At 50.8% G+C, this 13741-nt stretch overlaps 6 protein-coding genes across 6 annotated transcripts; 4 read left to right on the top strand and 2 right to left on the bottom strand.

The window, feature by feature from the left end:
- Positions 1-441: 441 nt before the first annotated feature.
- N7443_008100 (putative RNA polymerase II Elongator complex associated protein Kti12) lies at positions 442-1772 on the bottom strand (the record flags this gene model as incomplete). The annotated part of the gene is made up of 3 exons (XM_056888156.1): positions 442-1299; positions 1362-1715; positions 1767-1772. The coding sequence occupies 3 exons, from the start codon at positions 1770-1772 to the stop codon at positions 442-444; spliced, it is 1218 nt and encodes a 405-aa protein (XP_056739847.1).
- A 1785-nt stretch (positions 1773-3557) lies between these two features.
- On the top strand, positions 3558-4794 carry N7443_008099 (uncharacterized protein; the record flags this gene model as incomplete). Its single annotated transcript, XM_056888155.1, has 6 exons — positions 3558-3716; positions 3770-3848; positions 3898-4038; positions 4086-4199; positions 4250-4444; positions 4499-4794. The coding sequence occupies 6 exons, from the start codon at positions 3558-3560 to the stop codon at positions 4792-4794; spliced, it is 984 nt and encodes a 327-aa protein (XP_056739846.1).
- Positions 4795-5021: 227 nt separating this feature from the next.
- efm7 (putative nicotinamide N-methyltransferase Nnt1) lies at positions 5022-5976 on the bottom strand (the record flags this gene model as incomplete). Its single annotated transcript, XM_056888154.1, has 3 exons — positions 5022-5108; positions 5159-5743; positions 5830-5976. The coding sequence occupies 3 exons, from the start codon at positions 5974-5976 to the stop codon at positions 5022-5024; spliced, it is 819 nt and encodes a 272-aa protein (XP_056739845.1).
- A 967-nt stretch (positions 5977-6943) lies between these two features.
- Positions 6944-7420, top strand: N7443_008097 (uncharacterized protein; the record flags this gene model as incomplete). The annotated part of the gene is made up of 1 exon (XM_056888153.1): positions 6944-7420. One exon carries the CDS (start codon positions 6944-6946, stop codon positions 7418-7420), a length of 477 nt encoding a protein of 158 aa, XP_056739844.1.
- A 1228-nt stretch (positions 7421-8648) lies between these two features.
- N7443_008096 (DNA-directed RNA polymerase III subunit RPC1) lies at positions 8649-9362 on the top strand (the record flags this gene model as incomplete). The annotated part of the gene is given in 4 exon segments (XM_056888152.1): positions 8649-8942; positions 8967-9050; positions 9107-9253; positions 9270-9362. 4 exon segments carry the CDS (start codon positions 8649-8651, stop codon positions 9360-9362), a joined length of 618 nt encoding a protein of 205 aa, XP_056739843.1.
- Positions 9363-11929: 2567 nt separating this feature from the next.
- N7443_008095 (Pal1 family protein) lies at positions 11930-13717 on the top strand (the record flags this gene model as incomplete). The annotated part of the gene is made up of 4 exons (XM_056888151.1): positions 11930-11984; positions 12160-12401; positions 12453-12900; positions 12957-13717. The coding sequence occupies 4 exons, from the start codon at positions 11930-11932 to the stop codon at positions 13715-13717; spliced, it is 1506 nt and encodes a 501-aa protein (XP_056739842.1).
- Between the last annotated feature and the right edge of the window lie 24 nt (positions 13718-13741).

Here is a 13741-nt window from a genome sequence, read left to right as displayed (position 1 = left end):
CCTTGATCTCAACTCCATGTATAGACGAGACTCTCTGACTAAACCTGGAATAAGGCATCACCCAAATGGGATGGGAAGGATAAAGTGAACAACGGTGGCCTAACAGCCACGCACCTCGAATCAGAGGGGAAAGAAAAGAGGAGGATCGGCGCGAACGACAATAGACTTTTGTTTCAGCATTGATGTTTTGCTTGATAGATCATTTTTGTTTTGTTTTGTTTTGTTCCTTCTTGAGTTGATTATTTAGTTCAATTGATTATTGATCATTGCACACAACTTGACCAGTTGAATGTAACAAACCCAGGGCTCTTCGTAGCAAAAGTTAATAAGAGTAAGAGAATTTTGAATCATAACCTCGTTAAATCATGGCTAGTCTATGCAGTTTTTTCCAAATAGAAATGACCCCTATCTCCCCGTCATCTATGCACTGGTCTAAACGAACTACGCGTCCGCGTCGTCGCCACTGATATTTGAGTTCAAAAACCGCACAAATGCGTCTGGGATCTGGGCATCTGACAATCCCCCAGTTCCCGCTCCATGGCCATGCCCAATATACTGTCGGTTCAGAGTGATCCACTGCCTACGCAGTCTTTGAAGCTTCGGCTGGGCCAGAATGCCACCTGCGCCGGCTAGCTCGTCGGTTGTACCGGTGGTAGCAATATGGGCCGGGACAATAATGGGGATAGATGCATCGGGCACGTCAATAGTGATACCGTTGAAGTCTTTACTCTGCGCAAGGGCAGCCTCGGCGGACGGAGACGATTGCGTGAAGGTGCGGACGGCTGTTACAATAGCTGACGTGCGCTTTTCCATGGCGTACAGAGCGCCCGAGTCCGTTGCGGCGGCTTGGACAGTGGCCTGGTGAGGGATAATCCTGGGTCGTAGTGACTGCCCGCGACCAAAGGCTCTGCCCGTGGTAGTTGTGCTGGCGACTTCGGAAATAGTGGATGATGCAAGTGATTCAGTGAGAGCTGATACCGGGGTATCTGTAGGTGTCTCTGTGGATGGCAGGACAACTCCTGTGAGAGCTTGGAAGATATCCGCAACGGGAGGCTCCTTATCTTCCCAGGGGACGGTGAATAAAGGTTTGTCCCAGCGGCTGTGGGTGCTGGGTTCTTCGTAACGGAAGATGAGGTTGTTAAGCAGGTCTGAGGGGTAAGGCTCCTCGTTGTCGGTAGACTGAGCTTCGCCGGACACTGTCGTTTTCTCGGGAGTCTGTGAGTCGTCTTTCTGAGCCTGTCGCTTCAACCGAGCGTCATTGTTGGCGACGCACTGGTCAATTGGTGTTCCAACATGAACCTAAGCATTCCCCCATTAGCCCTCCATCGCCCTTGTTTAATGGACAAGGTTTCAAGCCATACCACGCAGCATGTTGTCCCAGCAGCCTTGGTTTCACACCAGAGCTGATACCTCCATCCCTTGATATAATTCATCCCATCGAGGAGGACAATGCTGTCCTTCGTCAAAGCCCGCTTCGCGCGCGCATACGCAACACCACGCGCCTCCTTCTCCGTCCGTGCATGGTCGTACACAGTTCTCGGATGCGATGCGTCATGTGAAGGGACAACGTGGACTTTATACCGAGCCTTTAATGTGACCGGCGATGCGGACTCGGAGGACGCGAAGATCGCATCCTGCGTTTTCTCGATAAGGGACGCGAGCTGGTTTGCACGGTATGTGAGACCGGAGCAGGGGTATCCGGTGAGTATCACAAGCTAATTGCTCGTCAGTAAGGGCTTCGTATAGACAACTGTAGCTCGACGTACCGGCATCGTGGGCTGTTGCTGTGTTGAAAGTGGGCGAACTTTTTTTTTGGCGGGGTGAAGACATGTGACTCCGCTTTTCGATCTCGACTCGTTTGGCCCCAAGCTTGGGTTGTTCCCTATAAACTATAGATGGTTTTATTCATTCTCTTATGGCTACCTAGGTAAAAGTAATTGGCTTAAAATCAATGAACTCTTCTTTCCATTCAATAGATCCCACTTTCTCCAAATTGTCACCGAGCCTCTCCAGTAGTGTTCTGCCCCCGACTGCGGAGTGACCAGTCGTGGTGTATTTCCCTACGTGCCTGTACTCAGCCGCGTCTGCATCCCGCCAGAAATGTGGCCATAGCATCAACTGAGCTTCTTGGCCATGCACGAATTCAAAATCGTAGGCCCATAGCTTTAGAGGATAATGGAGTTGACGTTTTTCGTCGCGATAGTCTTGGCCGTTAATCGAGCGGGCGGGTTCACGAATGCCTTTGAGCTGCGAAATTTGGGCCTCCTGAGCTTTAGTTATAGGTGTCGGATAGTAGACCCAGAACAATTGAACATATGATTCTAGGAAGGCGCGGATCCAGTAATATCTACGAGAGCGTGTCTCGCGAGAGTATATGTGTGTTATTCCTCCACTCTCAAGATTCTCCCGATAGAGCTGTGCGGAAGGCGAGGCTGTGAATTCCCTCATGCTTGAGGTTCTCTCCTATGCTTTACGATAAGACGTTGGTGGACGGACATGGTGCCGAGTCGAAGCACAACTTAGCTGTTAACAAAATAATTGTGCCCGGGCGCTCCTGAACTCTTCCCCATCCCGACCCCTCGTGTCCCGGAACCTGGAGGAGTGGCTGAAAATAGGGTTCTAGCTCTGGATCTTCAGGGACCTGGAGCTCGGCCCAGATAAGAATCGCTTCGTCGCTTTGGTCGTCCATCAGTGAGATGTCTATGGAAGGATCCGTGGCCCTCAAATAATGGTTGAAGTTCGGACTTGAATGTGCAGTGCCGCTAGTGAGAATCGGAATTCAACCAATTACTTTGCACATTCGCACCGTATCACGGCAGTCTAATACGGCCAGTGCATCACATCGTGTTTGTCCATAATGAGTTTTCGCGGCTTTGCGGATTACTTCTTCGTACGAAGCTAAAAGATTCTTCATTTCACATAGCTGTTTTGCCATGACTAATGGCTGCGAAGGGGCATCAAGATGCTTCAGATGCTGAGAATGCCGAGAATGCGGAGAAACTTCAAAGATCTGACCCAATGGCAGAGAGGATGTCATCATGGTCATCTCGGCTCCACAATATTGCATCCAAGAATTGCTCATTCGGCAATGCGAAGGCAGTCAGCACGATGCACCCGATCGGAGATAGGCCGGGGTTTAACCGCGGAAAGTGTCATCCGTAGTCCAGCCTCTTAGCTGCAAAGGAACCCGATGCTCTGCAGACGGTCCTCCAATCTCTCTTTCCAGGTGCTTGCTCTGTGAGAAGATTATCATGTTGCTCTGAACAAGTAACAGGTGGCAACATGACAGCAACAAGTTCAGGGTCACCAAAAGGAGGCATAATCCCTAGAGAATCCAATCTTGGTCATAGGAAAATAGTAGAATGAAGAGAGGTAGCTACGGATATAGTCGCTTAGGCGGGGCATAACGTCATGGAGATGTTTATGCGAATTCTCGGGTCTGGAGGTTAACGCCGACGTCGTTTTCAAACCTGGATCCTATTTAAGCTGCCTTCCGCCATTATACATCTACCCTCAACGCATCAATCATCAATCGAAACAAATTCTCAAGAGACAAAATGGTCAAGACACTCCCCTTTGGTAGCATCCAGGTCCCCTCGCCGGGCTTCGGCGCCATGGGCCTCAGCTTTGGCTTGGGTAGCAACCTGAGCCTCGAGGAAGCCGAACCCGTGCTGTTGAAGGCAATCGAACTGGGATGCACCTTCTGGGACACCGCCGCAAGTCACTTGATGAATGTTGAAGAAAAGGATCGATTCTAACATCCACTTAGGTTGTCTATCAAGCCGGTGTGAACGAGAAGCTACTGGGAGAGTTCATCAGAAAGCACAACGTTCGGGATAAGATTTTCAGTGAGGCGACAATCTTTTCGATAGTAGTTTGGGACTGACATTTCAATAGTTGCCTCAAAGTGTGGCTTTGACGTCTTTGGAGACCGCTCGATCACCAATTCCGCCTCTCATATCAAGGAGTACATCGATGGTACTATCGAAAGACTGGGCTTTGCTCCGGATCTCTACTATTTGCATCGCATCGATCCCAGTATGCTGCACTGATTACTATGGCTGGTATTTTATTGACCATTTTAGACACGCCTCTCGAGGAATCTATCCCCGCACTTGATAAAATTCGCAAGGCCGGAAAGACCAAGTACATTGGCCTTTCAGAATGCTCTGCCAAGACACTGCGCAAAGCCAATTCGAGTAGGTTGCTTTTTTGGAAATATTTGATCGTCTTCTACTGACATCCACAGTCGCCAAGATCGATGCCGTCCAGGCCGAGTACTCCGCCTTCGAAACAGTACACGAGACGGACGGCCTCATTGAAGCTTGCACGGAACTCGGAGTGGCCTATGTCGCCTACAGCCCGCTCGGACACGGCTGGCTCGTTGACAACTTTGACTACAAGACCCCTGATGACTTTGCACCGGACGATTTCCGTCGAAACTGTCAGTCAATTCCCTGATATGGTTACTAAGCTGGAGACTGACAGACATCTTTAGCTCCCAAGTTCCAAGGCGACAACTTTTACAAGAACAAGGCAATCGTTGAAGAGATCAAGAAGATCTCTTCCCGAAGAGGCTGCCCAGTTAGTCAAGTTGCTCTTGCCTGGGTTGCTGCTCAGGGGATGATTGCCATTCCCGGTACCACTAAGGCGAAGCGCTTGGAAGACAACTGGGCATCTCGAGATATTGAATTGACCGATGAGGAGAAGCAGGAAATGAGGAGGATTGTCGATTCTGCCAAGCCCCACGGCAACAGATACTCTGAAGCTCACCAGGCGATGGTGGGACACTAAAGCAGGCCTGATCGTAGCTTGAAGGTTTCCATGTCCACGCGCGTTGGTTTTCCCGAGCATCTTTCTGCACGTCTTTGTACATGCTTATCCGCTACCGCTGGTTTGGGAGATACCATTAGTCATTTTCAAAGAATTGCAATACTGCATTATCATCAATCTCAAGTGGGAATAATCCACAACTCCTTTCTATACAACTTTTTGTAGATGCAAGGGTATCATTTCAACTTTTAAGCGGTCTTGCCAGCAGTGCCCTCCAATTGATCTGGTGCCCATCGAAGCTCGTACCCAAACACGGTGCGCCGGATTTTCTCATCCTATAGATTGTTAGTCAGGTTACTGCAGCCTTAGTATGAGATATACTTACACCGGGGTCGTTCTCGAAGAGGACTTCACCCATAAGCTTTTCAAAGATTTTGGTCACAGTAAACCCGCCAGCTTCAGCTAACGGGAAGAAGCGCTCCGTCTGGGGCAACAGCCAAGGCTGATAGGCTGTGAAAATGACAAGGGCAACAGAGGTCGAGTTTTTCTTCAAGGTCTGCTGCATGATCTTGACGAGGTTCCCGTGCTCACGGTGAGCATAAATTACATCGGCCATGATCAGAACGTCAAATTTAGCTTCCATACCATCTGTGGTAGGGGGCAGATAGGCAAGAAGGGGTTCCACCGGGTTGCCCCATTTGTAGCCTTCGACATAGAGCCGCTTTCGAGACTCCGGGGCCTCGGGAATCAGGTGGGCGGACAAATCGGCATTGTACTGCATATTTTGCACCAAGTCCGGATCATAATAGTCAGTCATGACCACGGTACGAGCGCCTTGAATGGCGCTCACGATACTCGGAACACCGGCAGCCGCGCCGATCTCGAGAACGTCCTTGTCCCGGATCAACTGGTCGGTATGCTCCTCAATGTAGTGTGAGCTGGTCCGGCCGGCATTCCAGAGAAGATTGCCCTGTTAGGAAGTTAGATTTATCGTTCCAGATTCGCAAGCTTTGCCATTGAGGGTGGTAGGCAAGTTTCCTTGTGGTGAAGCCGTACATAGAGTGGGTGGCTGCCCACAAGACGCACGCGCACGGTCTCACCAGACAACATCTTGTGCTCCGCGAATGTAGGCTGGGCCTCCTCGGGATAAAATCCCTCGGGGTCCTGGAACAAATCCCCCGTGCTATATTCTTCCTCGGCCATGGTGCTATATTCTCGTTGTTGCCCGAAAGAAGAAAAATATCGTTTATCAATTTTCTTATCGGAGGCGGGGCAAATGGTGCCTAAGGCAGGAATGGGGTTTCTCCGAAAGCATCGTGACGTTGATTGAGCAGAGTAGCATCTAGGTGGGATCTTCCAGGGTGGGTGCGATCTAGGTGTGATCTAGGTTTGCTTCGGACCTGTTCATCGCATAACAGGATATATTCCAGTGATCGGCATCAAAGCGCGAATCTCATTGACCTTTTGTAGATCAGGGATCAGGTATCTCGGGGTCGATCCTGGAATGTAGTCCCGCGGCAACCAATTAGGGTACACGGGGATCCCTACCCAAATGCCGATAAGTCGATGGGCGTACTTTGTATCGCCCATGCGAACCATGCTAGGATCGAGTCGAACAGCCTAGGCAAAGGCTGCGATAAGAATCATGAACGCTACATGTGCCCATCATGTGACTCTGGCCGAGGCATCTGTAATTACATACGGTAATTTGCCATGAACGGTAGTTTCGGGCATGTGGAGAGGCGTGGAGATACATGTATTGTACTGGGTAATATTCGGATTGACGCCGCGATGGGAATCTGATGATTTTCCACTCGGGGGGGGGGCAATCACTCCAGCCTAAAACTTCCTTTCTCTTTTCCTTCCATGCACCCCCTCAACTTCCACTTTCCACTTGCCACTTTCCACTGCCCACTTCCTACTTCCCCTTCCCAGACGTCATTCCCTAAGCGATCTGGGATCTCCCCCTTCTTCCACTTCTTCGAGACCTTAAATCTTGCCCCAGATTTCTGGTCCCTTGCCGACGTTCCTGCCGTCATCCGGGGTGCCGCAACGCTACATTCTTTCACTGTGGCTTCACTTCGATCTCTGCGGGTCCCCAGATCCATACAAATATCACTTGCATCACACTTACCAGCGCCACTCCGCATAAACTAGTCTCTGCGGCACCATGGACTCTACTTTACGATCAGCCCATGCTCCTCAAAACCCCGCTCAGCCCTTCTCCGCCACCTCGACCCTCGCGCCCTCCCCCCTCACCAACACCCTAACACAGTCGTCGAACCCTTTCGATCTCTCCTCCAAACCGACTACCCGGGCCTTCACTGCCCCTCTGCAACCTACCTCGGCCGGGATTCCGCAGGCCGCCATGTCCCAGGCGCAGCCTCTCTCCCAGGCACTGAATGACTCGTCCCACTGTGTCGGCCTTCCAGTCACTATCCAGAACGAAAATCCCGGAGCTGTTCCTCTATCGGAGGCAGTATCCGCCAATCAGGCCGCCACCGCTTGCTACTCACACCAAGTCGAGGGCCTTGGGGGTCCAACAGCCACTGCACCATTCCTACAAGACTTTAGCCTCGTGGCCGAAGCTGCCAAGCGAGCACAGATGGGTATCGTCATGCGTGACCTCGAGAGCGTGACCTTGTAGTCCAGAGACCAAGGCGAGGGCAGGCCCCTAGAAGAAGGTGTTACAGTCACACCTACAATCCAGTGAGCATGGACAGGATTCATGTTTTATAAACTTTGCTTTTTGTATGTTTGCTTCGGCGTCCATTCCGGAGCGCCTTTCGGGTTTGGTTTCCGGGCCTCCGCGGATACAGCCATCTTGGACGGGTTCTCAGTCCTGCTATCCGGGAGAACAATTCCCTTGGGTTTTGGCGTTTACAAGATCAGGCGTTCGGTTGGCTTGCATTTCCTCATTCCTGCCTAACAGACCTTATACCACCGATATACTCGAGAAACATTAAATATCGCCCTCCTTTTTTGAAATCATGGTCTACGTAGCATTCCCTCTTTTCATTCTGGTAGAGTAGGTAGTTTATGCAGGGATAATTGTTCCGGCGAACGTGTTACGTCTAGGTGGGTACTTCATGGGCCTCGGTCCTCATGTACCCTCCCAAGCCCCATGCTGGCATCCTTGAGCTTGATGCTTGATTGCTATCTTCCCACTGAACATGGTGTCTAAATCCGTGATTTAGTCTTGAATTGAGCATTCCAATAACTCGGAAATGTGACACATTCATTTTCAGAAATTAGGGATGATGTGATGGATTCAGTCACCTGGCAAGCCATATGTACATCTATTTACCCCTCACCCAAGACATCAACTTCGGGTTCCAGCAACGAGTTGGCCAACGACAAATGACCTGTGTATATAAGAAAACATTCACAATGCTGGAATCTCACGACTAGTTAATGAGTCGGGTAACAATGGAGAAGTGGGTTGTTTGCCAAGTCAAAGGCAGCGACGTGGAGAAATAGAAAGACAACGACGACATACGAGGCCCCTTAAATCCAAGCCAGCAGCGTTTTGCGTGTGACATGCGTCGATCAATATAGGCATGTGCACGTCGCTTCTCGCTCAATACTGGTGCATGTCTGCTAATCTGTCGCGCTCTCTGTTGCAGCTTAAGGTACAGTGCATGTAAAACACTAGGTAATACCGAATCCAATCCGCTTAGGCGACGCCCAACCCCCAACCATCCACCTAACGTTTCTCTGTTCTTATTATGCTGAAAGCATAGAAACGTCTCCCACCGCACAAAGATAACAGAAAAAGTTGCATTTGGCAGCTCAATCCACTCTGTCCAACCTTACTACATTTACATTTGAGCTTCACTGGTTCATTTGGAACCTCGTCGCTACTACTGTCAGATATGTCGATGATTTCTCGAGCTCTTTTTCAGCTCTACGGTCGGTATGCCGAGCACAATCGGTGGGAACTTCTCAATGGCCCGGGGGACTCGCGTGTACAGGGAAGTCAAATCATTGAAGATGAAAGCCTAGTCAACCGATGGGGCGATAAGGTTGTGCTGATTACCGGCGTTTCCTCTGGAATCGGTGTTGAGACTGTGCGTGTCTTGGCATCTACTGGAGCGACTGTCTTTGGTACAGCCCGGAACCTCGAAAAGGCGAAGGAAGCTTTGGGTTCCTTGCTCGATACTGGGCGTGTGAAGCTTCTTTTCATGGACTAGACGGACCTTTCGAGTGTTCGGGCGTGCGTTAAGGAGTTTCTCAAACAAAGTTCCAAGCTTAACATTCTTATTAACAACGCGGCTGTGAGTGTATTCAAAACGGATTTCTCGCGATGGCAACAGCTCACTCTTCGATACAGGTGATAAATACTCCAGAAAGTCGGACCAAGGATGGCTTTGAGCTTCAGTTTGGAACGAATCACGTGTCGCATTTTCTGCTCTTCTATCTACTAAAAGAAACCCTTCTGGAAACCGCACGTTCCACGCCAGACTTCCATTCCCGTGTCGTCAGCCTTTCCTCAGCGGTTCATCGCTATAGCCCTTTTCCTCTTAACAATATCAACTTTGAAGGAAACTACAACGGATGGCTTGCTTATGGATCTAGCAGACGGCTAATATCTATATGACCACCCAAATTGAGCGCTTATACGGAGCGCAGGGTCTTCATGGCTTTAGCGTACATCCTGGGGCCTTTGTGAGCTCCAACCTCCAGAAATACCCCCAGGAAGAAATGAAGGCGGTGGTGCAGGACAAGCGCGCACTGGCATATTTGTCCAGTCTCGGACGGGGATGTACTCGAATATGGATTTGGCAGTTGGGCATTTGATGAGGCAAAGGAAATAGAACTGTGGACACTTAGCAAATCCTGGGTAGGGGTGGAGTAAATACTGAGATTTATTCCTTCGTAAATGGTTTATTCGATCCACCAATCTTGCATCCTTTAGCTCATTCCTCTTTAGTTGTTCTGTATGGAGTTATCTGGCTCTTTTACAATCATAGATCGTTCACCACGGCAATTGTTAACGTGTAAGATGATGATATATAGGCAATCTTTAATACGTGCATTACAGCTTCAACACATTATTTAGAGTTCTTCAAATTTAGCTCAAGTATGAGAGTCATCTAATGAACACCTCAAGGTGGTGCTACCGCGCACTTCAAATACGTGTCTTCAGATAAATCGTCATTTAAATACAGGCTGTACCATCCGTGCCTCCTTGAACCTAAAGAACAGTTCACATGTCCCCGTTGAATCGACATCAAAGACTGATTAAGTATCCAACACTGGCACACCGCTCTTTTCACATACCAGGTTGCAATCCAGATGGATGCTCGGCTCCCACTGAAACATCTCCTGTTTACTATGCTCGCGGGCGTCCCATCTGTCAACCTGTTCCAAGGGGGCGCTCCGCCCTATTTCCCAGCGCATAGTCCAGAAATATCCACCACGGGTACTCTCTCGGGATGGGTGTAGGGCACGTGGTCCACTGCTGCTCATGCCACAGCCAGGTAGGCCCCGACGTGGCCATCGTGAAGCTCGGCAAATCATTGACTAAAGGATGAACGAGCTTGCTTTTTCTCTCGTTGGAGATAGACAAAGTATGTCTACCGAGTCCTATCATGTGACGATCATCACTAAACCCCTTGGATGCTGTTCCATTCTTGTGAGATGGAGAAGATGCAGGAATACCGGTCAGTCCTTGCAATCACTGGCCCGATATTGCTCCTTCCATGAGGCGGGTGACAGTGTCACCACTACCTCTTCTACGCGATGACGACCGTCGATCGATATCTGGCAATGTGATTTTAAGCGCCGATACCAGTCTCAGCTGGGCTCCCATCTTCACAGTTTCCATGGATCAGGGGTATGATTCAGATGTAAACATTCTAGGGCTGAAAAGTTGGATCCATGGATGACTCGGGTTCTAAAAATAGGTTCCATACTTCTATGGATCTCGGCTTACGTTGGTCTAGCACGCTAGTTATTCTTATCTTTGCCAGGTTTCAAGGTTCCCGATGTCTGATTGTGCATTTGCAAGATCTAGCCGAGAGCTGTCCAGGAGCCACGTACTCCCCAAGCCGAGGCCCTTGCATGTTTGTGTCTAGTTGAGTTCAGCGTGTCTGCATGACCGGGATGGACGTGGTCAGGACACGGCAACCAGCACCAGGTTTCCTGGCTGCTCACGGAACAGCTATTGGCATTGAAGCGGCATGAACTGCAATTCGTGGTCAGTGCCTTGGGCCTTGTCGGCAGCCGACATTGGCACTGCGGCCATCTAAAGCGGTGTCCAGCAACCAGACTGATCTCCTCCATGAACTCCGGACAAGGTAGAACCATGTGAAGATGATAAACGAAGCGAAAAGGAATTTCAGAGTAATGCGGTCAGCAATCTCGATGCCAACAGTCGGCGCTATTGAACCCAGACGTCTGTACATGTCAAATGCTACGAAGGGGGGTCTTCTACTATGGCTAGTAAATAGTTATCGGGCATAACCGCGGGTCAGGGCGTGAGCGTCTGATCGTCCTGTCACCACTGGATCTCTAGGACCGTGCGAGATCGCGCAATGAGAGGTGAGAGGTACCGGGTACCGGTACCTTACATGAGACAAACCACATTCTTGCCAATAGATGACATCAGAGAAGACACAACCAGGCATGAGGAATGCAAACGTCATTCCGAACGGCTGGATAAAGGAATCCTCCCCAAAAGAATAAAAATTAGGACCATTGCCCATCTCAGTGCAGCGCTGGATGAGGGTGACAGGGGAAATTCGGAAGTCCACGCCACAGTGTGGAGTCGTGTCGATCGCGAGGGTGGACGCCCCTGGATTTGTGAGTCTGGGGGACGTGTTCTGCAGGTCAGCGACCCGGGTAGTCAAGATAGTAACAAAAAGCCTTGGATCAGGAATTAAAAGTGAGTAAGGTTTCCACAGGGATGTTGAAAATAGGGGAAGGAAAAGGGAAAAGGGAAGAGTGAAGAAAGAAGAATAAAGTGGGAGATCGTCTTTACGTACTCAACTTCCCCCCCCCCCGTTGATCCCGTGTCCCTTTTTGCCCCCATTCATCTTCCTCTTCTCTCTTTACTCTCCTGACTCCCTCCTGTTTCAACTCTCCTCGTGCGACACCCTAACGCTTCTTCCGACACATCAACCTCCTCCACTTGCCTCCGTTTCATCTCACAATGAATGCCCCTCCAGCGCTCGGGTACCCGCCCGGCGTGTCGCTGGCGCCGACAGGTGCGTAATGCTCGCCAGAATGGCCTCTGATTGCTGCGATTGCTCTGATAACCCCATTACTTGTTGTCCTGTGCTGCACAACCCCCTGTTATTTGCTCTATTTGCTTTTAAATCCCCCCTAATGCCTCGTTGCAAGATATTTGGACTTCGAAATTGACTAGATTTCCCATCACAGGCAGTCAAGTTTCGCCCACAGCAGCCAATTTTGGCTCAAACAACCCTTTCAGAAACCGTACTCTCTCTCCGGCCAACGCATCGACGACCAGTGCTCGTCCAGAACGTCCACGATCGACAAATCCTTTCCTGGACGACACCGACGCGCTCTCACCGCAATCAGCCCCTGGAATGTCTACAAGTGCCGCCATGTTCTCCCCAGTCGAGCAACAGGATATGACCAGCAACACCCGAGCACTCTTCGTATGTCCTTTGAATAGAATTGGGGGTTTCACGGCCACTGACTTGTCGCAGGAGAATCTCTCAATGAAGCCCGCCCCCGCTCCCGTTCCCGCTCAGACTATGAATAGCGCCCGACCAGCCCCAGATGCCTCAAAAATGCACCCCGCACGACCGGACCGCCTCGGTCGTCCTGACCGCTCCGACCGTAATCGCACTTCAAGAGAGCGGCCATCTGGGCGCCCTGCGGAGTCCAAATCAAAGGATCCTTTCGATATTTTCGCAGACCCTCCCAAGTCGGGTTCCCGCGAGGCTACGTCTCGCCGACCGCGCCGGAATTCCGAGTCATCGGTAATGGACCGGTCTTCAAAGCTGTTTGATGATGATGACGACAAGCGTCGACGAGAGCGGCGCCGCGAGCGCGAGGCCCGTCACCGTGATGGCAAGTCCCGTTCCTCTCGCAAGGACCGCCGACTGGATATCATTGACAAGTTGGATGTGACAAGCATCTATGGCACTGGCAGTGAGTTTTTCTAATATTCTAATGCGATGTCATCTATATATTGACCGCTATTACAGTGTTCCACCACGATGGTCCCTTCGATGCTTGCAACCCTCACCGTAACCGCAAAGGCTCAAAAATCGCACCCATGCAGGCATTCCCCAAGAATTCCACTAACATGGCATTGGGTGGCGCTGGTCCGAACAACTCTAACATTGACCTGAATTTGTTCCACGGCAGAATGGAGGAGGGCTACAACGACTTCGCCAGTTCTGGGGTGCAACGAAGTGGCACAGTCAGCTTCGATCCCCTTCAGCGCGTGGAGCCCGTTCATGGAGCCGAGAGCCACGGACTAGGTACCAGCACATTCTTAGATGGTGCACCCGCCAGTCGTGCAGCCATGGCGCGTCGCCAGAGTGAGAACGAACAACAGCTTGCACCGGCCGGAGGTCTTCAGCGCAAGAAGAGTTTGGCGCAGCGACTACGAGGCAAGAGTAGTGCTCGTGAGGGAGGTGGCTATTCCTCCCCGGCGGCCCCTGTGTTGGGCTCAAGCCACTCCGCCTCCTCGCGCGGCAATGAGAGAAACCCATTCTTCCCGGATTATGATGAGGAGTGGGACAAGAAGGGATCCCGTATCCAAGAGTCGCGTCTGGAATCTGAAGGTGGTCGGGTGCGCTCATCCAGTAGCCCCAAGCAGCCCACTGGCCTGGAGCGGAAAACGACCAACGATCGTTACGACGATTCCAAGCTTAGTTCTCCCGGTGGCGGTTTCTTGAACCGGATGAAGAGTCTGCGCAAGCCGCGCCCAGAGCGCCCAGCACGCCGTACTAGCGACTAAGGTGTTGCTGAGTATAGCATCAAA

The sequence above is a fragment of the Penicillium atrosanguineum genome (genome assembly GCF_028827265.1).
Source record: "Penicillium atrosanguineum strain IBT 20685 chromosome Unknown utg000006l_segment0_segment0, whole genome shotgun sequence".
NCBI classification, from domain to species: domain Eukaryota; kingdom Fungi; phylum Ascomycota; class Eurotiomycetes; order Eurotiales; family Aspergillaceae; genus Penicillium; species Penicillium atrosanguineum.
The sequence above is the reverse complement of the archived record's forward strand: the minus strand, read 5'-3'. Positions and strand labels throughout refer to the sequence as shown.